The sequence below is a fragment of the Rhincodon typus genome, chromosome 13 (assembly GCF_021869965.1).
Source record: "Rhincodon typus isolate 14 chromosome 13, sRhiTyp1.1, whole genome shotgun sequence".
Lineage (NCBI taxonomy): Eukaryota > Metazoa > Chordata > Chondrichthyes > Orectolobiformes > Rhincodontidae > Rhincodon > Rhincodon typus.
In genome coordinates, this window is record NC_063344.1 from 4776858 (window position 1) to 4801168 (window position 24311).

The 24311-nt window shown below is 41.3% G+C and overlaps 1 protein-coding gene across 1 annotated transcript in view; it reads right to left on the reverse strand.

The window, feature by feature from the left end:
- Nucleotides 1-1272: 1272 nt before the first annotated feature.
- The window catches only part of gk5 (glycerol kinase 5), a 78594-nt gene continuing 55555 nt past the window's right edge, over nucleotides 1273-24311 (reverse strand). The window contains exons 7-11 of the mRNA XM_048604484.1: nucleotides 15938-16074; nucleotides 7761-7864; nucleotides 5538-5597; nucleotides 5189-5322; nucleotides 1273-3740 (exon numbers count right to left, since the gene is read on the reverse strand). Coding sequence (XP_048460441.1) covers nucleotides 3583-3740; nucleotides 5189-5322; nucleotides 5538-5597; nucleotides 7761-7864; nucleotides 15938-16074 — 593 coding nt within the window. The 3' untranslated portion in view covers nucleotides 1273-3582. The remainder of the gene's footprint in view (nucleotides 3741-5188; nucleotides 5323-5537; nucleotides 5598-7760; nucleotides 7865-15937; nucleotides 16075-24311) is intronic.

A 24311-nucleotide genomic window follows, 5' to 3' on the forward strand; every position in this document is an offset into this window, starting at 1 on the left:
CGGATTCACCAGCATCTGCAGTTCCTACTATCTCTGACAAATAGCACTGCAACCATTTTGCTGCTGTTCAAAGCAGAGCAGATATCCAGAAGTGGCAGGAAAAAAAGAGAACATCTATGGTGCAGCCACTCAAATCCCCAAATATAAAGAGAATGGTTAAAAAGCTATAGTTGCCATGTTCTTATCAGGCTGCTCTCTCATTAAAGACAGACAACTGGTGGTGTTTTAACCTGAGGGTCACCATAGGTCAGGGGAAGAGGGGGAGTAGAATCGTTCATGGTAATCTCAGCAGGTATTAAGCTCACTAACAGATTGGAAAACAATGAATGGACAGCATGCAATATTTTCAAAAAGGGACAATGTGACAGGTAACTTAGCCCTTAAGAATGACTGTGACACCCTGTTTGAATAAAAGAGAATGTCCTATACATTAAAATCACTTATTACAAAACATTTCCCTTGATTATATAGACACCCAAAAATGAAATTCACAATTAAAATAATACTTCCAGATTATTAGTCTTCATTCTTCTAACTACAAATGTCAGAGTTGCTTCGATCTTTCACATTGTGACACTGCCAGTTACTACGACTAGTTCCTCAGGTACAAAGTTATCTAGTTTACTAATATGCTAATTTACAAATATATAACATACCAAGGCTTCTTCAATAGCACCTTCCAAACTGGCATCCTCTACCATCTAGGGCAGGGTATCAGCTGCATGCACCATCCTAGAAGCATCCTATTTCTTCACTGATGAGGTCAAAATCCTGGAATTCCCTTTGTCATGGCACTGTGGGTGTTACCTACAAAGGAACTGCAGCAATTCAAGAGGCAGCTCATTACCAACTTTGCCAGAGCAATTAAGGATAGGCAATAAATGCTGGCCTAAAAAAAATGGTGCCCACATCTCATGAATTTGAAATTCCCTTCCTCAAAAGGCAGTGGATGCGTAATTTTTAAACATTTTTAAAAAGATGTGGGTAGATCAATTCTGGTTTATCAAGTGGGTGAAAGATTCAGGATATGCAGGAACGTAGGGTTGAAGATAAAATCAGATCAGCCACGATCTCATTGAATGACAGAGCAGACCTGAAGGGCTGAGTGGCCTACTCTTGTTCCTTTTTGTTTGACTGAATAAACAGCTCAATTACTGTTAATCCTAATCTTTTACCTTCTCACAGAAAACCCTAGAACACTGATAATTCCAAACTTCAAAATTTTAAGGATAGAAGGATGCAAGATACTCAAAAGAATTAATAAGTCTTTAATTCATGAAAATATCCAATGTTTATTTACACTTTAATGCATAACAAAATAAAATGACAGGACAGATAGCATTATTTATTAAACAGTAACTTGTCAATAGCATTTTTTAAACAGATGAAGTACCCAGGTTAGATTGCAGAAGCTTTGAAAGTAGCTTACAAATATGGTTGATAGAGTACATCTGATCATAGTTTAGATGTCATTTCTAAAACTAAAAAATCCATTTGTGAATTAGATGTGCAATTTAACTGGACACAAATCAATTTTAGTGGAAATTCTGATAAAATACTAGGTTTACTTTTTAAAAACAGATGGAAATCTCAAGTTGGACATAATAATACCTGTTACTCCAAATATAATCACTTAATGTTTAAACGTTGGAGAGGTAACTTTGCTGTATTGATTTTGGATCTTACTTACTATAGAGCAGTGTCACGAATGGAAACAAGAGGCTGTTAGCATCATTTCCTGATGACTTGAGAGCACATTTTACATTCTTGCACTAATTAGCAGTTTCAGAACAGAAACAAAGTGAATAATAAAATGCAAGAGAATTCACCCCTGTTGTATTTAGAAGTCTTTACCTTTGCCATTGCACGTTGACTCAGACAAACACGTGTCACTTTAGCTTATTTATTGGAACTATGAATTTGATCCTTTGTGCTTAAAATATTTGATGCACCGAAGCTCTAAGAGGAGATGGTGTTTCTTGGTAGAAAATCTCTAAGGTAGGTACCTGTTTGCAGACCTCTTTTGGTGTTTTTGAAATAACAGCTGCACAACAGCAACTTGAAATGAGCCCTCTTATCTTCGAATTTGGGAATAATGGCTCAACTGACACAGAATACTCAATGGAATGAATGCAATCAACGATCAAGTACAAAGTGAAATAATTTTGCACGTCCAAGCCCCATCATCTGCTGAGACAGCCGCATTTACTGTGATACTACACACGACTATCACTGGAGCTACATACAAGATCCTAATGGAGGCAGAGCAGTGATTTAACTGGAATGTACTGACTGTAACTGAACCAAAATCCACTTGAGATACTGGCCACGTACTGGTAATGTTTAGTGTAATGAGAACAAGAGGAAATGGTTAAGCAACTGCTTCAAACAAGCTTCATAACTCCAAGATTAGACTATAAAATTCAGTACTGGATTTGCTTAAGACCATTTAAGCGTCAGCTTCATAAGCAACTAGAGTTCAATTGTTTTGAAGGTGAGTTAACCAGTTAAAAATGAGACATTTTTAGAAATGTAGATACAACTTGAGCAATTAAAAGATTAAGTATCTTAAATATTTTCCAAAGTACTGCATTGAAACTCCGCAAAGAAACATTTCAAGAGCTCACAATTCTTTGTTCTGTTTAATTTAAATTACTTTACATTTTGAAGTCAGTCTAAACCTGCACCTCTATGCAAGCAACTACAATTAAAAAGTCTAATAAGGCACACATCGGTAATTTTAAAGTGCCATTCTGTAGATATTTTATATTTCAGGTAGTAGTAATAAAGCACAATTATTTATTCCAGATTAAAATATTTAGAGGTAGAAAGTTGACTTCCTGCCCAAGAACAAAAGACTTACATTTTAATAAGGTCTTGCACTGTCTTAGGATATCACAAATCACCTAACACCAGTGAAGTGTTTGTGAAGTGCATTAAAGTTGTGACTGGCCACCTGTTATAGAAACCAACTTTTTTTTCCCTTTTACATTCATTTCAGTGGAGATCAGAATTAGGTTGTTTCCTAATTCAGCAAAGTCATATCTTCAACTCTGGGCATGAAATGATCATTGATATTTTCAAAAGACTCTTCTGTACCAGAAGGTTCAGTGATTAAAGCAGCCTAAACACACAGGATAAGCAGGGTTGGGGGCCGGGAGAGGGGTTTGGGGGAAGGAGGGAGTGCACATGACTTTCAAATCAATTAGTCAGAGGCTCAAGGATCAGCAGTGCTAGGCATTCCTGATACAATCCACCAAAATTATAGATTATCATTTTCACACCTATTGAGATGCAAGCTGGCTTCCTAGGGTGCCAGGAAGGATTTGAACATTTAAAATATCTTGAAATGTGAATTTTTTGTTTCAATATGAATTATTGCAGGCACAAGTGGTTTATACTAGTAAGTGTTTCCAATAGCTATTTCTATTACAAAACTGAAAACAAGGCTCACAGTATTCTCATATTCTCCCTTCAGATAAATCATGAGTCTTTATCAATGGGAGTCATATACAAACATGTACCTGGAACATTTACAGGAGAAAACTTGTCAGTGCCATCCTTTATTCAAGTAAAAAAAATTCACTCCTGCTTTGTTTTAGTGTACCAGTGCATGGATCGGCTCACAGCCAGCTCCCAGTTTTCTATTATGGATTTATAGTCATGTAACACATCTTGTGGTTTGTAAATCTTTTCCACAGATCTTATAGTCTTCAGTTCTTCTCTGCTGCCCCAGTACCCTGCAACAAGTTTAAGAAAAAAGGTTTAACTATCAACAAGTACAGAAAAAAATCAATACACTTCATTAATAAAGATACAAATCCATCGTGTATGGATATTCAAAGTTTTGTGCCAGGGCAGAAGCGTAATCTGTGCCCATGATTCTCCACTATTTATGATCTTTGTCTCGTTATCAAGGGGATAAATATAAGAACAAAGATCAAGAGAAATCTTAAGAATTTTAAATAAAAATTGGGTCAAGTTATTTTCAAGCACATTCGTTCAGTTTCATTGCTGGACAACTGGAAATACAGTGCCCAATTACTCACTTTATAATAGATTGATATTTAGAGTTATGGAGCTATTCAGCATGAAAACAGATCCTATAGTCCAACTCGTCCACTCCAACCAGATATCCTAAAAATTAATCCAGTCCCTTTTGCCAGCATTTGGCCCATATCCCTCTAAACCCTTCCTATTCATATACCCATCCAGATGCCTTTTCAATGTTGTAATTGTACCAGCCTCAACCACTTCCTGTGGCAGCTCATTCCATACACACACCACCCTCTGCGTGAAAAAGTTGCCCCTTATAAATCTTTCCCCTCTCACCTTAAACCTGTGCCCTCCCTTACCATGGGGAAAAAAACCTTGTCTATTCACCCTCTCCATGCCCCTCATGATTTTATAAATCTTCTCCTCCCAAGAATTCCTCAACACCATCAAGGACATCAGAATAGAAGAGGTCGAGATAATGATATCCTTTGACGTAACAGCACTATTTACATCTGTAAACATTGACCTACATGCACCACCCTCTGCGTGAAAAGGTTGCCCCTTATGTCCCTTTTAAATCTTCTCTTTCACTTTAAACCAATGCCCTCTAGTTTTGGACTCCTGCACCCCTGGGAATAAAGAACTTGGCTATTCACCCTATCCATGCCCCTCGTGATTTTATAAACCTCTATTAAGGTCTCGAAGGTTTTGGAGTAAATTTGTAGCTCGGGTTGCGGGTGTTGAGGTTGGTTGGCTGGCTTGCCGAGCTGGTTTCTTTTATTAAGGTCTCTATTAAGGTCACCCCTCAACCTCTGATGCTTGAGGGGAAAACAACCCCAGCCGATTCAGTCTCTCCCTATAGCTTAAACCCTCCAACACTGGCAACATTAACTTCGAAAAGCTATGACGACACTGAAGAAACAATAAACTAAAAGATAAGGAGAGAGGGGTGCACGGAAACTTTAAAGTAGATAAATTTGAGAGCAAGGGAATATATATATTAATTTAAAAGGCACTTATTTTCAAATGTTCATAAAGAAGTTTCTAAAATCAAACAACCTCAAACTTTGCTGTCATACGAAGAACTCAAACAGAGAGCCATGTTACAAATAAAAAAGTCATTTCTAAAAATAATTGAAAATATTTTCTCTAAACAAAGCGACTAGTGAAAAGCTGCATATCTTTGACATACCATTTGCAAGGCCAGCTAAAAACGCTGCCCCGAGACTGGACATATCCACACGTTTCGGTTTCTCGATATCACAAGCGAGCAGATCTGTAGTAAGCTGCATGACAAACTGATTGCTGCATATACCCCCATCTGCCCTGTATGCAAGAACAAGAAAAACAGTTCACCAGCACAAAATGATATAAACATAATTCATACTTTGTCAGGAAAATTTTGCCGATACTTGACCACGCTAGCTATCATTCCCACCACTGCTATCTGAGATTTCTCTGGTTAATTATAAAATCCAGCATTTCAATTAATGCAAAATACTTAACTATCGCAACGTTCATTTATGTGAAGTGGCAGATACCTGATGCACGTAATAGGAATATGGATTTCTTTCAGCATTGTGTCATAAAGTTGTTTGTTCCTAAATGAAACAAAAAAAGAACAAATATATCTTTGAAATATAAAGTGCTTTAAAAAAAAAGAATTACATGCAACTTGAATATACAAATACAATTGTTGCAAATTTACGGAGCTCATACAGATTCTGCTGCTAGAAATCAAGGAGGTATTTACAGAAAATTTAGAGGTTACAGAGAATGAAGATCTAAATCAAAAACAAAATTGCTAGAAACTCTCAGATAACAAGGTGTGGAGCTAGATGAACACGGCAGGCCAAGCAGCATCAAAGCAGGAAGGCTGACGTTTCAGGCCTAGACCCTTTCCGAAACATCAGGCTTCCTGCTCCTCTGATGCTGCTTGGCCTGCTGTGTTCATCCAGCTCTACACCATGTTATCTCAGATTCTCCAGCATCTGCAGTTCCTACTATCTCTGCTAGAAACTCTCAGCAGGTCCAGCAGCATCCATGGAGAGAAATCAGAGGTAATGTTTCGTGTCCTTTTTCAGAACTGATGGGCGTAGCTAGAAAGAAGTTGGTTTTTATGCAGGCTTTTGTTGGGGGTGGAGGGTGGTGGTGGTAGTATGGGATAAGGAGCAAATGATAAGGTGGATATTGGGCTCAAAAAGATTAAGAAGAACCATTAGGCAGGCAAAGGAGTGAATAATGATCAGCCTGGGAGAACAAATAGCTGCTAATGAGGCCTATTAGTGGCTAACAATGGACAGTTTGTAATAGCAGACGATGTCATAACAAGGTCTGGTGTGTGGGGGTTGTGGTAAGGGCATGGGAGAAGATGGCTCAAACCCCAAAATCGTCAACACAATTTTGAGTTCAGAAGGCTGTAGAGTTCCCAAATGGAAAATGAGGTGCTGTTCTTCCGGCTTGCGCCGAGATTTGCTACAGCACTACAGCAAGCCTGAGACAGATGTTGGCCAGGGAACAGGGTGGTGTGTCAAAGTGGCAGGCAACTGGGTGCTCGGTCTTTTTTTTTTGGTGGGCAGAACATAGGTGTTCTGCAAAGTGGTCTCCCAGTCTACGCTTCTTTCCCACAAGGTAGAGGGGACCATGTTGTGAGCAGTGAATGCAGTGAAGTGCAGGTAAAGTGCTGCTCCACCTGGAAGGAGTGTTTGGGCCCTTGGATACAGAGGAGGGAGAAAGTAAACGGACAGGTTTATACCTTCAGCAGTTGCAGGGGAAAGGGCTGGGGGTGGTGGGGGTGGGTGGGGAGAAATGTTGGGAATGAAGGAGCAGTGAACCAGTGTGTCTTAGAATGGTCCAGGTGGAAGGCTGACAAGGGAGGGGAGGGAATGTGTGTCTGGTGGTGGCATCCCACTGGAGGTGGCAGAAATAGTAGCTAATGATCCTCGAGATGTGGATGCTGATTTGACGGTAGGTGAGTAAAAGGGGGACCCCTTTCGTTATTGTGGGAGGGAAGGGAGAGGGTGAAGGGTGAAGGCTGAAGTGTGAGAAATGGTACAGACCCAGCTGAGGGCCCTGTCAACTATGGTGCTGGGGAATTATCGGTTGAGGAGGAAGGTGGACATTAGAGAATAAGGTCTTTTTGTGAAACATGGCTCCCCCCCACCCCAAAAAAAAAAATCAGCGAAACCCTAAACTGTAACCGGAGACAAGTGATTTAAGTGGAACAGCGTGCATTTGCCCCTCGGGAATCAAGACCACTGGAACCACAGGAACCCACCAAAACCATCACTGGTGCTCAGTGTGTATGGGCTGGATATATTCTTCTACAGATTGGTTGCCTTGTCAACTATTTATCCTTCCGGAAATGTAGCTCACCATAAATACAAGCAAGTACACCAGCCATGAACCGACAATTGTCCACTATAGAGGGGAGGTTCAAGCTTACAGTTCTTGGGTTTAGAAATGACTTATCAGCTAGCCACGATACCAGGGACACGTCTGCAACTGAGAATGTGCAAAAACAAAACCTAGAATTTATACATGTAAAAAAAAACTCTAATGTATTGGCTCAGTTTCATTGTACAAGTCCAACATCTCTGTACAAGTCTTTGCACAATGCAAGTCTAACATCTTCTCTACAATCTGTTAGCGTACACAGTAGAACGAGGGGGCAAACTGTCTGAACACAGATAGTAATATTTTCATCAACTAACTGCATGATATAGTATTCAAACAAATATATGGACCACATCTGTACCACACACCTGTAGGCTATGGACTCCAGTATTGCTCGCACCAGATGAATTTTGGTTGTTGAAGGTTTCAGTCCCATAAATGACGCACAAGCATTAGGATCATTTAAAGGAGCCTGACCAAAACAAAACATATTTTTATTTCGTTAACAGAAATACACAACTCACTGTACATAAAGTATTTTGGATTATCAAATTTTTTTTTTAAAAAATGACTTACAGAAGACAGTGAAAGGCAGCATAAAAGAAAGGAGGAAAATTATGTCTTTTCATAAAGGCTGTCACTTCTGTAATTTACAGGGTGGGTCAGTTTAAAATGTTATGCATTCTCAGTGTTTTGAGAATTAAGGTGGTTTCATTTATATACAATCCACACATTATTAAATAGTTCTCAGCAATCCATTTATAGCTAGTTGTGTAAATCATGATAACGTACATGATTGAGCAGCAGAAGAAACTGCAACGCAATGTTCTACAGTACATTAGTGGGTAAATGTGTTACTTGATATGCCACTGAGGTATTAAAAGCAAGGTAAGCCTCAAATTTGGCTATTGGTCCATATCAAGCTCAGTCAGGGCAACATTTGGACCAACATAATATAGTCCGAGTGTTCACATGCTAGCAAGGGAAGCAAAAGGAAAGTAGCATAGTAGGGATATTACTGCTGATCAATATCCAGTTCTTCTGCAGACAATGCTTACACTTGGACATTAAACAAGGCAGCAGTTACAGCCCAAAAAAAATCTCACTGCAAATTGATGACAACGCTCATGAATGACAAATAATCATTTATCAGTGGGTCCGGGCACTTTCCGATTCATTTCTTCTCCAATTAAGAAAGTTAGGAGGAGAATTAAGAAAAGAATTATAAACTAAGTGCCCAACAGACATGCAATAACATGAGAATTGTGACCAACATGCTTATGGAATTACATACTGTACAAACATGTTAAATATGAATGTTAAAAGTAACTTAATACTCTGCTTAAGTTACACTGTCTTAAAACCGTGAGCTCATTCGCAGTTAACATTTAAAGTGGATTGTAATTTTGCTTCAGATATGAAGATGGGAAATTGGACAAACTGAGAAACTGCTGAAACAAAACATTTTGCCAGCTATACCATAAATCCAATTTAATGTTGGGCAGTCATTTAAATGCAACTCGACTGGGAAAGGTTTTCTGCGGCTTTTCCCTCTCCACTTTTGAAACTCAAAATAAATAGCACAGGCAAGTCAATTATTTGCTATTTTTATGAAGCCACCATTGCAAAGAAACATTTGATAAGTCAACTTTATTTAGTAAATGAATAATTTGGATTCTGAACTTTGTCTGTAAACTGATGATGCTGCTTTATAGGGCAAACTGCATTACAAAAACATTACCTTGAAAGCAGCGTTTTAATGCACAGCAAGCCTAATTCTTTAATTTCCAAGGCAGGCTGTAATTATTTTTATTAACATTTCTGTGCTATAAAATCATCTTTTTCCTTCCATTCATTTGGATCTCTACATCCTTATTGGCAAATATTAAACAGAAACACACCCAAACCATTCAAAATGTTTAATATAGAGTCCTATCAGCTATTAAAAGGGATGATAGTTACTGTGCAAAATAGTTGAAAGTAATTCTTTAACCCACAGAAAATCATTTGGAGTACGGATTTGAAAAAAAAAAGTTGCTCCTGACGACCATGCTGCAAAAATGAGGATTAACAGGATATTCACTTGCTTTATGTTAGCGAGGATATTTGTGGGCAAAACATCCATACCCTCGTTGATTTTGATGGACAGGTGAATAAATAATTGTGATAAATAAACCATAAAGGTGGGTTCCTGCTTTCAACCTACTACGAAGTTCTAAGTAATCCATTCTAAGACCACAGACAAATAAAACGCATAAATTTCATGATGCAGAGTTATTCATTCCTCAAAGAACTAAAATACACAAAATACAGAAAAGGTCTGGCAGCATCTATAGAGAGAAATCAGAGTTAACACTGCGGATCAGGTGACCCTTCCTGGAGTTCTGGGTAAGGGTCACTCGACCCGAAATATTAACTCTAACTGCTCTCCACAAATGCTGCCAGACCTGCTGAGCTTCTCCAGCAATTTCTATTTTTGTCTTTGATTTACAGCATCCACAGTCCTCCTGTTTTATATAGCAATGATTCCATTGAATAATTAATGGGGTAATGTTAAGACCGCATATTAAGTTACTACACTGAAGGAGAGTCACTGGGCCTGTAACGTTAACTCTGCTTTCTCTCCACAGATGTTGCCAAACCTGCTAAGTTGACCAACAATTTCTGTTTTGGTTATTAAGCTGCTAACATGGCTGAGCATTAATGATCTGTGCTGAAACAAGGGAAAGCCAGGTGCTGAAGTCAGAATACAATAGTAAATTGCAAGTAAATTTGAGGCTTCATATTGATGAGCAGCTTTTGTTCCAAAAAAAAGATAAAAATCAGTGAGGCATTGTCTTACTTAACACTTATATGACCAGTTCTCCTGTGTTACAACCCAGTCTTTCAATTTTGGATATGTAACACAGTCAAATTAAAAGACTCCCAAATAATCACTCCGATGGTTCCTAACTAGAACTATTTTGAATAGCCAATCCAAGGCTTTGTGAAAAATTAAACTTCCAGACACCAGTTTTGTATCTTAAACAAGAGATGCAATTATTTATGAGACACAAAATAACTTTAGCAGAGAGAGAATATTAACCAGCTTACCATGTTGTTTAATGTGCTTCAAACCTCAAACATTTTTTTCATCCCCCATTCACACACAAGATAGACAAACACAGTTAAAAGGAATAAATAAAGGCAAACAACAAAGCTGGCTAGATTACTTAAATGTCCTTCAAGTATTATTTCACAGGCAGAAATGGGAACTTCTTGGTCACTTTTCAGAAACATTGATGATCAGGGTCACCTTCTTAGTTCACCCGGGCAAAAGCAGCAATACTTTCAAACTCAGCTTTCTACTCTTTAGACTTCCGGAAGCTGGTGTATCAGATTAGGCAGAGAGCTTTTAAGTCTTCATGCTGTCTCAGGAACAATCCAGAACCATTTCTCATAAAACAAACAGTTTAAAAACAAACTTTAATCCGATTCCACCCTGATAGACTCATCCCGATGCCGCAGTTATCATTTACCAACAGCCATCTGCTGGAGCACAGTGTCTCCTCCAGACTTGCCGGATCCAATTTGCAGGTACTGACCTAGTTAACAGCCAACTTCTGCTATCTAGTTCAACACAAATGCTCTTCCTGGGTTCTTTCTGTCCGTCTGAACATTTTTAGATCAAGGCCAAGTCTGCAATTAACCTCCAGGCCTGGCTTCACAAACAAAGCTCATTTGGTAAGTTCTTTGCCTTTTACCACAAGCTGTCCACAAGTCATTTTCAGTTCAATTCAAAATTAATAAAAGAATCAAAATAATGAAAAGTCAGTGAAAGTTCTAACACTTGGGATTGCTTGTGACAAATCAAAAGCTCAATTTTTTTTTTGTTTTTTTTTTTTAAAAACAAAAGGGGTTGGACAGCTCCATCCAGGAATGGAAAACATTCTCCCAAAGTGGACTTATTTTTTTCTGAAGTCGCAAAGCTCAACATAAATAATAAAGGTTCAGCAATCGCTTATTAGCTAGTGATATTAAGCCTGCATTTCAGAAGGACTCTATATTGAGATATTTACTTGGGGGTAGCTATTTAGACCCAATAAAGTTTATGATCCTTTTTTTTTTTTTTATAAAGGAAGTGCGATTGTTAAGAGTCAGACAGCACAGACACAGACCTTGCGGTCCAACAATGCCGACCATAATCCCAAACAAAGCTAGTCCCACTTCCTGCACTTGGCCAATATCCCTCCAAATATTTCCCATTCATGTACTTCATCAAATGTCTTTTAGATGTTGTAACTGTACCAGCATCCACCACACCTCATGGCAGTTCATTCCACATACGAACAACTATGTAAAAAGTTGCCCCTCATGTCCTTTTTAAAAACATTTCTCCTCTCACCTTAAAAAATGCCCCCTTGTCTTGAAATCCCCCACCCTAGAGAAAAGACACCTGCTATTTATTAAGATGGTCACAAGGTTGTCACGTTTTGTCATGGCGACCAAGTGATTTGTATTGCTGGTAGTTTCTGCATAGACATTTAAAACAACTGACTTTTCCATTTTATAAAGATGAAGTTTACATGTTTGCAAATCAACAAATGTTGTTTTAATAAATCCCAACTCCTGCAGGCACGGGGCCTGCACACAAATAACATCTGCATAGCACCTTTCGACATCAAAGAGCACATCCACAAAATCCCACTCCCTCTCCATCGCTGACATGCAGTAGCAGTGTGCATCATTTACAGGATACACTGCAGAAATTCATCAAGGATCTTCAGACAGCACCCAGCACCTTCCAAACCCAATGACTGGAAACTCAATTGGACTCATGACAAACAGTGGCTACTAGAGCAGGTTAGTGGCGAGGAAGACTGCAGCTCCTGACTCCTCAAAGCCTGTCCGCCATCTACAAGGCTCAAGTCAGGAGTGTGATGGAACACTCCCCACTTGCCTGGAGGAGTGCAGCTCCAATAATAGTCAAGAAGCTTGACACCATCCGGGACAAAGCAGCCTGCTTGACTGGCACCACATCTATAAGCATCCACTCTGTCCACTCAGTGCCAGGAGCAGTACCATCTACAAGATGCTCTGCGGAAATTCACAGAAGATCCTTAGACAGCACCTTCCAAACCCATGACCACTTCCATCTAGAAGGACAAGGAAGCAGATACAGGGAAACACCACCACCACCTGCAAGTTCCCCTCCGAGCCACTCACCACCCTGACTTGGAAATACATTGCTGTTCCTTCAGCGTCGTTGGGGCAAAATCCTGGAATTCCCTCCCTAATGGCATTGCGGGTCTACCTACAGCAGTACAGACTGCAGAGGTTCAACATCACCTTCCCAACGGCAGCTAGTGATGGGCAATAAATAGTGGCCAGTCAGAGAAGTCCACAGCCCACGAGTGTCGACTGTTGTATAAACACATGTAGTTCACTAATGTCCTTTAGGAAAGGAAATCAAATGACTATAAATGACTTCAACCTGCAGTAATGTAGGTGACTCTTATCTGTAATTGCCCAGAGGGTAGTTGAGTAATAAACAGTCTAGCCAGGGAAAACTGCATCTCATGAACTAAATGTTTAAAAACTAGACTGACTGACTAAGCCTGGTCAAAGGACTGGAGTGAAAACGTATTAAGGTTCAGGGAGGGAATGAGGATCTAGTTGATTAAAGACATACCTGCTTATGATGAGGCAAACTGAAGGAAGCAGATATACAAATGAGGTTACTACAGATCAGTGCTTGGAGGGAAAGAGAGAGATAAAGTGACCCTTTTAACGTTGATAGAAAGAACATATGACATCACACATTGCTGGAAAATGCACTTCTAACTCATTACTGAAATTATATTTAAAAAGTCAGTTTTTGCCCAGTGATCTTGCAAAAAGGACTGGTCAGTTCCCAATGTGTCAAAAGAAGTGAGATTTACCACACCCATTATCTATAATTACCATCAATTCTATGTTTCTTCTCTTTCCTTTTCCAATTTAGAAAATGCATTTTATTTCTAATGGGACACACTCATTGAAAACCAATGTAAACCTAAGTCAGGAGATTAGGATGGCTTTGTATGCGTATACATTTTGTTTGCGTGCGTGTCACAGGGGGTGGTGGGTGTGCATGCGTGCTGATGTTACACTTGCGACAGGGGTTTATTTAAACCAAAAACGGCAGCTTGTCTATCACCTACCTTGCCCGCACCACAGTGTTATCAATAGCAGGGATGGCATCTATGGATAAGAGCGGGGAGGGAATTGGCACTGCCAGTAGATCAATTGCAGACCTTAAGTGGACAATGAGCACCCTCATTCCACCAGGCCCTCAAAGTGACCAGCCTGGCAGCTGCAAGGATTGTGGGACCTCACTCCTTACTCTGCCCCACCACCCCAAACAATAAATTTATACAATGGTGTACAAAACTGAGGGACATAGACAGGGTAGAAAGACATTGCCAGTTATCAGGAACAAGCCCCGTCTGGTTCACTAATGTCCTTTAGGGAAGGAAACTACCATCCTTACTTGCTCTAGTCTACAAGTAACTCCAGAGCCACAGCAATGCGGTTGACTCTTAACTACCCTCTGGGTAATAAATGCTGGCCTACGAGCAACACCCACATATTGGACTAAAAGATCTTTCCTCCTAGTGGAAAGGTAACAACCAGGAATACAGTTTTAAGGAAGGAGCAGGAAGCTTAGAGGGGATCTGAGGAGACATTATCCACCCAGAGGAATCTGGAACTCAGTCCCTAAAAGGCTGGAAGAGGCAGGAACCCTCAAGACATTTAAGTATTTAGATGAGCACTTGCCACAGTGTACAAAGCTGTGTGTCAAGTGCTGGAAAGTGGATAGAATAGATGAACGCTTAGTAACTGGCATGGACACGATGGGACATAGGGCCTCTTTCTATGGTGTAATAACTGTGGCAAGGGGACAGCATACAACCCATTTCATGTTCTCAAACTTGGCCCCCCACACCTCTCACCAGGATCTGGCAAGACGATTACACACTTAAAAAGGCAGGATTTCTTGCCCCAAATGGGCAGAATGGCCTCAAGTCTATTAATGGCCAATTAAATGACTGCAGGGCAGCTGTGGTTCTGCTGGAGAAACTCTCTATCAACCTCTTCAACTCGTGGACTCGGGCTGTGCATTACACTATCACAAAGGACTGTCCCACACCACTGAACGGTTGGGTTTCTGGCCATAATTAACACGCACTCTGACCTAAATGACACACGGTGAATGGACAAGAAGCGAAATATTACAAACAAAAACACCTCAGTGGGCTCATTTTAGGAAACACCTACAGTATGCTAAAGAGTCACAAATGTTCCAGTCTGTTGGCCTTGTGATTTCTTTGGCGCTCTCAGGATGCAGAAAACAAGGCCACACTGATTATGTCAAGCAAAATCTGAAAGAACTGCAGATGCTGTAAATCAGAAACAAAAACGAACTGCTGGAAAAGCTCAGCAGGTCTGGCAGCACCTGTGGGGAAAAAAAATCAGATGTTAACGTTTCAGGTCCAGCGACCCTTCCTAGAACATTGATTATATCCCTGTTGAACCTGTGAAGTTGGCCCTTCTAGAGTCCCTGCAGTATTACTGCAGATGGTGCTCTCACAACAGTTCCCCATAAGAAATTCCAAGATGTTGACCCAGCAACAGTGATGCACAGGCAAGTCCCTCAGTGTGAGACAAAGAAGACAGGAGATGGGATTTTCAGGCATTGTGTGGTGTGCTAGCAAGTCACATGGACTGAGAAGTTTCAGTGTATAATCCTTTTCCTGGTTCTCTCTTTCTCCTGTGGAGAAATTCAAACCTGTCGCTCTGCAGATTTCACAGGAATGAACAGCTGAGAAAAAGAATCAAGTGTGTAGATGTTTATAAGCATGATCTTCCATTCTACCACATCACACCTCCAAAGTATTGTACCTCAATGTCAATCTATTGTGCTGATTGTTTGCTCAGTATCTATTGTTTGAAGTGCAACTTGAAGGAGCTTGAATTTTATTTACCACAATGACTAAATGTTTCATTATCCTACACTAGTAAAAATACTGGCGCTTTAATAATTTGGTGTATTCAGACATTTAAATAACTCCAAGGGTCCCCACACATTGACTGGAATGCTGATGTGTTCACTTTCCATTCCAGAAGTCATGGCCACACATGGACCTCACAGGCTCATGCAGAAGGAAAGAAAACGAGATGGAATGTGGGTTAGAAGACATATTCGGTTATGTTAGTATTGAGTTTTGGCCATGCTAACCAAACAAAGGGAGTATAGGGTTTGTTGAAGGCAGACTCATGCAAGTTAGAAGCAATGCCCATTGTCTTAATCAAAAGTATTGAGAGAAGCTTGTCAAAGCTAGTGAGGTACACACACTAATCACTAAACACTGTCTGAAATCAGCCATGACATTTTATTCATTAAAACAGCGCAATACTAAACAGAAATTTGTGAAACAAGATGTTGCACTGATTTAAATTAGTTACAAGGATTTTGCAGCTGCTGACAGATAAAACTAACAACCTATCCATTGTGCACATTTACCTGTAATCCACTAAATGATGGGACAAAGAACACACCATCTGTACTTTGGACTTCCTGTGCCATCTTTTCAGTTTCAGCAACATCAGAGAATAAACCTGGAAAAGACAAAACCAAGTGAAGGAGGATGAATTGGGTTTTTCAGGTTAAAAACATTGTTCTTGTACCTTTATGCCAAAATCTTTATTGTCCCTTAGCTCTTGTACAATTTTCTTTTGTCTATTAGAGTCAGAGTTGTACAGCACAGAAAGAGACCTTTGGGCCAACTCGCCCAAGCCAACCAGATACCCGAGATAAATCTTAGTCCCATATCCCTCTAAACCCTTCCTATTTATATACCCATCCAGACGCCTTTTAAATGTTGCAATTGTACCAGCCTCCACCACTTCCTCTGGCAGCTCATAGAACATAACAGCGCAGTACAGGCCCTTCGGCCCTCAATGTTGCGCCGACCTGTGAAACCAATCTGAAGCCCATCTAACCTACACTATTCCATTATCATCCATATGTTTATCCAATGACCATTTAAATGCCCTTAAATTTGGAGAATCTACTACTTTTGCAGGCAGGGCATTCCACGCCCTTACTACTCTCTGAGTAAAGAACCTACCTCTGACAGCTGTCCTATATCTATCACCCCTCAATTTAAAGCTATGTCCCCTCGGGCTAGCCATCACCATCCAAGGAAAAAGCCTCCCACTGTCCACCCTATCTAATCCTCTGATCATCTTGTATGTCTCTATCAAGTCACCTCTTAACCTTCTTCTCTCTAACGAAAACAGCCTCAAGTCCCTCAGCCTTTCCTCATAAGACCTTCCCTCCATACCAGGCAACATACTGGTAAATCTCCTCTGCACCCTTTCCAATGCTTCCACATCCTTCCTATAATGCGGCAACCAGAACTGTACGCAATACTCCACGTGCGGCCGCACCAGAGTTTTGTACAGCTGCAACATGACCTCATGGCTCCGAAACTCAATCCCTCGACCAATAAAACCTAACACACCGTACGCCTTCTTAACAACCCTATCAACCTGGGTGGCAACTTTCAGTGATCTATGCACATGGACACCGAGATCTCTCTGCTCATCCACACTACCAAGAATCTTACCATTAGCCCAGTACTCTGTATTCCTGTTACTCCTTCCAAAGTGAATCACCTCACACTTTTCCGCATTAAACTCCATTTGCCACCTCTCAGCCCAGCTCTGCAGCTTATCTATGTTCCTCTGTAACCTGCAACATCCTTCCACTATCCACAACTCCACCGACTTTGGGGTCATCCGCAAATTTACTAACCCATCCTTCTACGCCCTCATCCAGGTCATTTATAAAAATGACAAACAGCAGTGGCCCCAAAACAGATCCTTGAGGTCCACCACTAGTAACTGAACTCCAGGATGAACATTTCCCATCAACCACCACTGTCTTCTTACAGTTAGCCAATTTCTGATCCAAACCGCTAAATCACCCTCAATTCCATGCCTCCGTATTTTCTGCAATAGCCTACCGTGGGGAACCTTATCAAACACTTTACTGAAATCCATATACACCACATCAACCGCTTTACCCTCATCCACCTGTTTGGTCACCTTCTCAAAGAACTCAGTAAAGTTTGTGAGGCACGACCTACCCTTCACAAAACCGTGTTGACTATCCCCAATCAAATTATTCCTTTCTAGATGATTATAAATCCTATCTCTTATAATCCTTTCCAACACTTTACCCACAACCGAAGTAAGGCTCACTGGTCTATAATTACCAGGGTTGTCTCTACTCCCCTTCTTGAACAAGGGGACAACATTTGCTATCCTCCAGTTTTCTGGCACTATTCCTGTAGACAATGACGACATAAAGATCAAAGCCAAAGGTTCTGCAATCTCTTCCCTAGCTTCCCAGAGAATCCTCAGATAAATCCCATCCGGCCCAGGGGACTTATCTATTTTCACACTTTCCAGAATTGCTAACACCTCCTCCTTATGAACCTCAATCCCGTCTAGTCTAAGAGACTGTATCTCAGTATTCTCCTCGACAACATTGTCTTTTTCCTGTGCGAATACTGACAAAAATATTCATTTAGTGCCTCTCCTATCTCTTCGGACTCCACACACAACTTCCCACTACTGTCTTTGACTGGCCCCAATCTTACTCTAGTCATTCTTTTATTCCTGACATACCTAAAGAAAGCTTTAGGGTTTTCCTTGATCCTACCTGCTAAAGACTTCTCATGTCCCCTCCTGGCTCTTCTTAGCTCTCTCTTTAGGTCCTTCCTAGCTAACTTGTAACTCTCAAGCACCCTAACTGAGCCTTCACGCCTCATCCCTACATAAGCCTCCTTCTTCCTCTTGACAAGAGATTCAACTTCTTCAGTAAACCACGGTTCCCTCGCTCGACCACTTCCTCCCTGCCTGACAGGTACATACTTATCAAGGACACGCAGTAGCTGTTCCTTGAACAAGCTCCACATTTCAATTGTGCCCAGCCCCTGCAGTTTCCTTCTCCATCCTAAATCTTGCCTAATCGTTCATAATTGCCTTCCCCCAGCTATAACTCTTGCCCTGCGGTATATACCTATCCCTTTCCATCGCTAAAGTAAACGTAACCGAATTGTGGTCACCTACCTCCAAATCTAACACCTGGCCTGGTTCATTACCCAGTACCAAATCCAATGTGGCCTCACCTCTTGTTGGCCTATCTACATACTGTGTCAGGAAACCCTTCTGCACACATTGGACAAAAACTGACCCATCTAAAGTACTCGAACTATAGCGTTTCCAGTCAATATTTGGAAAGTTAAAGTCCCCCGTAACAACTACCCTGTTACTTTTGCTCCTATCCAGAATCATCTTTGCAATCCTTTCCTCTACATCTCTGGAACTTTTTGGAGGCTTATAGAAAACTCCCAACAGGGTGACCTCTCCTTTCCTGGTTCTAACCTCAGCCCATACTACCTCAGTAGACGAGTCCTCATCAAACATCGTTTCTGCCACCATAATACTGTCCTTGACTAACAATGCCACACCTCCCCCTCTTTTACCACCTTCCCTGATCTTACTGAAACATCTAAAGCCCGGAACCTGCAACAACCATTCCTGTCCCTGCTCTATCCATGTCTCCGAAATGGCCACAACATCGAAGTCCCAGGTACCAACCCATGCTGCAAGTTCACCCACCTTATTCCGGATGCTCCTGGCGTTGAAGTAGACACACTTCAAACCACCTTCCTGCCTGCCGGTACACTCCTGCGACCTTGAAACCTTATTCATGACCTCACTACTCTCAACCTCCTGTACACTGGAGCTACAATTCAGGTTCCCATCCCCCTGCTGAATTAGTTTCATACACACGCACCACCCTCTGTGAAAAAGTTGCCCATTAGGTCCCTTTAAAACTTTCCCCTCTCAGCTTAAACCTGTGCCCTCTAGTTTTGGACTCCCCACCCCAGACCTTAGCTATTCACCCTATCCATGTCCCTCATGATTTTATAAACCTCAGGTCACCCTTCAGTTTGAGATTCTCCAGGGAAAATAGCCCCAGCCTAATCAGCCTCTCCCTACAGCTCAAAGCCTCCAACCCTGGCAACATTCTTGAAAGGGTTCAGAAAAACGAGTTACAGATTTCACAACATCCTTCCTATAGAAGGGTGACTAGTATCGTGCACAGTACTCCAATAGTGGCCTAACCAATGTCCTGTACAGCCACAACGTGATCTCCCAACTCCTATACTCAATGCACTGTCCAATAAAGGCAAGCATACAAATGCCTTCAGAGATAGTAGGAACTGCAGATGCTGGAGAATCTGAGATAACAAGGTGTAGAGCTGGATGAACACAGCAGGCCAAGCAGCAGAGGAGCAAGAAGGCTGACGTTTCAGGCCTAAAGCCTTCTTCAGAAATGGAGAAATGAAACATACAAAATGCATACAAATGCCTTCCTCACTATCCTATCCTATCTACCTGCAGCACCTCACATTTAACTAAATTAAACTCCATCTACCACACCTTGGCCATTGGCCCATCTGATGAGGATCCCGTTATAATTAGATAACCTTCCTCACTGTTCACTGAACCTCCACAATCTTAGTGTCATCTGCAAACTTACTAACCATACCTCCTCGTTCACATCCAAATCATTTATATAAAATGATGAAAAGCAGTGGACTCAGCACCGATCCTTGTGGCATACCGCTGGTCGCAGGCCTCCAGTCTGAAGAACAACCCTTCACCACCATCCTCTGTCCTCTACCTTTCAGCCAGTTTTGTATCCAAATGGCTAGTTCTCGCTGTATTCCACGTGATACAACCTTGCTAGCCAGTCTACCATGAAGAACCTTGTCAAATGCCTTACTGAAGTCCATACAGTATTTATCGAAACCAAGTCATAATCTCAGAAATCTCAATTTCAGCATAGGAACAGGCCCTTCAGCCCATCATATTTATGACTACCAATAAACACCAGACTGCACTAATCCCATTTACCTGCACTTGACATTTTAAGTACTTATCCAGACGCTTCTTAAATGTTGAGCACCTGCTTCTAATACCCTCTCAGACAGCACTTTCCATGTCTACCACCCTCTCGGTTAAAAAGAATTCAAGATGTCCTCCAAACCACTTGCTCCTCACCTTAAACCTATGCTCACAATCTACTGTCTATGCCTCTTAATTTTGTTCAAGAAAGAGAGACAGATACATGTTCAGACTTTAAAAGGCATTAAGCGGTACAAAGAGAAAGTGTAAGTATGGTATTGAGACAGAGGATCACTTGTGATCATACCGAATGGTGCAGCAGGCTTAAAAGGCCAAATGGCCTACTCCTGCTCTTAGTTTCTATGTTTCGAAAAGGGATAAAGGTCCTGAAGGCAGATTTCAGGGAGTTAGAAAGGAAATTTAAAAACAGATCCTCCAGCAGTAATCTCAGGATTACCCCCAGTGTCATGTGCTAGTGAACACACGAACTGAAGGACTGATGAATTGAATGGGGTGGTGATGGAAGGCATTAGATTCCTGAAGCACTGGAATCAGTTCTGGAACAGGTGGGACATGTACAAACTGGATGGGTTACATCTCAACAGGACTGTGACAAATATCCGTACTGGGAGATTTGGAAGTGCTATTGGGTCGGATTTAATCCAACTTGTTGGGGGATGGGAACTGGAGGGGTAACCCAGATTGGAGGCGTTTAAGATGCAAATAGAAAAACTGTGAAGGAGTGAGAAGACAGAAGAAACAAAACTAATCATGGAGTAGGCCTTGAATGGGGAATGATGTCAAAAAGACATAGTTAAGGGCTTTCAACTGAATGATCTGCGAGTGCAGCATGCAATGATCTAAACACAGATACTTGGGTATGATCTAATTGCCACTACAGTATTATTGCTGCATGGTGGCCAGGTCTGAGAACAGAATAGCCTTGAATATTCAAAGTTTAGGAAGGACAGACAAGAAAGGGAAAAGGAAACAGAGTTGCAATGATAGTAAGGGATGGGATCAGCACACCAGTAAAGGAGATCTCATATTTGAACGTGTGGAATCTGCTTGAGTGAAACAAAAACAGCAAGGGTTAGCAGGCCCTGGTTAGAGTGATTTATAGACCACCTAATAGTGTGATTGTGTGGGGCATTAATCAGGAGAGGAGAGAAGCTTGTGGCATGTGTAACATGTGGTCCAGTTAACAAGGGGGACTTGAATCTATATACAGACTGGGTAAACCAAACGAGCACTAAAACAACGGAGGACAAATTTCCTGAGTGCATTTGGGATAGTTTTCTACAGCAGAATATTGAGGACTCAATTAACTAATATGATGCAATTAAAAAAGGCCTAATCCATAATCTTATAAAATAATTTTTAGGCACAAGACCATTTTACGACCTTATGTTAGAAAGGGAGTTGGTTAGATCTGAAACATGGGTTTTAAATGTGAATAAAAGGAAATTATGAAGGCATGAGATACAGGTTGGCTGAGCAAGATTGGGAAGTATATTAAAATATATGACTGTACCCAGGCAGCGAACAGCATTTAAAAGCTATTACACTGCTTACAGCAACTCTACATTTCTTCAAGGGGCAAAACCTCAAACGTCAACTGTGGCTAACAAAGGAGATGAAGGATTGTGCAAAATTTAAAATCAGGCTTAAGAAGAGTAGCCAGTCATAAATTTAAGGACTGGGATGTTTATAAAGTAACAAAAAGGACTAAAACTGATGAGGGAAGGAAGAATTGATTACAAACAAATCTAGCAACATACGTAAAAAGCTGCAAAAGCTTCAACAGACACACGAAAGAAACATTTTGTTAAATTGAATGTGGGTCCAGAGTTAGAAATCGATAGATGGTACAGCAGCTAAATAATTACATTTGTCCCCCCCCACTGTGGAACATACAAGGTATCTTTCAGAATTAGAGATCCAAGTGGATCAGGAGAACAAGGAGTTGAATGAAATGATTATTATTGTCAGGGGAAAATTAATGGGGCTGCAAGTTGATAAGTTTCCGAGACCTGTTCATCTCCATCCCAGAGCGTGGCTAGAGGTAGTTGACGCTTTTGTAATTATATTCCAAAATTCCATAGAGTATGGATTTATTTTATCTGATTTATTACAATCACATGTAAAACAGTGAAAGGTATTGACCCCCACAGATTGGAAATTTACACTTGACCCTACTGTTTAAGAGAGGAGCGAGGGAAGAGACTAGGGAACCTTAGACCAGACTTTTCTCAGGGTTATACAAGAACGTTGATAAAGGGTTGTTGATGGATGCAGTCGTTTTATATTTGCAGAAAGCTTTTGGTTCCCCACCCTCTCCCACCCCAGGAGGTTGGTCAGCAAAATGAAAGCACACTGCAGAGGTCGTCCCCTACTCGCACGGATGGATGATTGGCTAACGGACAGAAGACACAGTGGGAATAAATGGATCACTCTCACATTGTTAGGCTGTGGCTGGTGGGGTACCACAAGGATCAGTACTTGGGTTCCAGCTGTTCACACCACACATTTGATTTGGTTCCCAGGAACAAGTTAATATCAAAATGTGCAGATGGTACAAATTTCAGCTGGCATGTGTGTTGGGAGGAAGACGTAAAACACTTTAAGCTGCACTTGGACAGGTTGTGAGATTGGGCAAGAACATGTAGATGGGATACAATATGGAAAAACGGAAGGTTAACCACTTTGGTAGGACAAACAAATGTGCAGTATATTTACGAGGGTGAAAGTGTAGATGAGCAAAAGGGCTTGGGAGTGCTTGTCACTAAGTCAAGGAGTGAGCACCTTGAGCACTGTGTACAGTTTTAGTCTGCTTATCTCAGGAAAGATATTATTGCCAAAGGCAGTGCAACTAAAGTTCACCAGAGTCAACAGATATGAAGCTTGATAAGCACAGCAGGTCAGACTGCATCCAAGAAGCACGAAAGTCATTTACAGGGTCCTGACAAAGGGTTTTGGCCCAAAATGTTGACTTTCCTGCTCCTCGGATGCTGTCTGGCCTGCTGTGTTTTTCCAGCTTCACATCTATTGACTCTGGCTTCCAGCATCTGCAGTCCTTACTGTCTTAAAGTTCACCAGACCTATCCCCGGGATGGGTGGGACTTTCTTATGAAGAAAGATTGGGAAAACTGGGCCTGTATTCTCTCAAGCTTCAAAAATAGTGAGAACTACAAAATACTTAGAAGGGATGTAGATAGGGTAGATGCAGGTTAGAGGTTTCTCCTGAGATACCAAGGTGTAGAGCTGGATGAACACAGCAGGCCAAGCAGCAGAGGAGCAGGAAGGCTGACGTTTCGGGCCTAGACCCTTCTTCAGAAAATGTGTTTCTCCTGGTTTCTCCTGCTTGGGAGCCTGGAATCAGGGGGCACAATTCAAAAATAAGGAGAATTTTCATAAAATCCCTACATTGTGGAAGCAGGCCACAAGGCCCATTGATCCATATTGACCCTCCAAAGAGTATCCCACCAAGACCCACCCCACCCTCTCCCTTGCCCTATCCCTGTAATCCTGCATTTGCTGTTGCTAATTCACCTAACCCGCACATCTTTGGGCTGTGGGAGGAAATCAAAGCACCCAGAAGAAACCCACGCAGATACAGGGAGAATGTGCCAACGCCACACAGTCAGTCACCTCAGGCTGGAATTGAACCTGGGTCCCTAGCACTGTGAGGCAGCAGTGCTAACCACCGAGCCAGAGTGCCACCCCCTTTAGACTCAGTCTCCATTTACACAAATACTGATTGGCAGGGCAAGTCGATTAAAAAAAAAAAATACAGCAAAAGGTTTCAGAGATAGTAGGAACTGCAGATGCTGGAGAACCTGAGATAAGGTGTAGAGCTGGATGAACACAGCAGGCCAAGCAGCAGAGGAGCAGGAAGGCTGACGTTT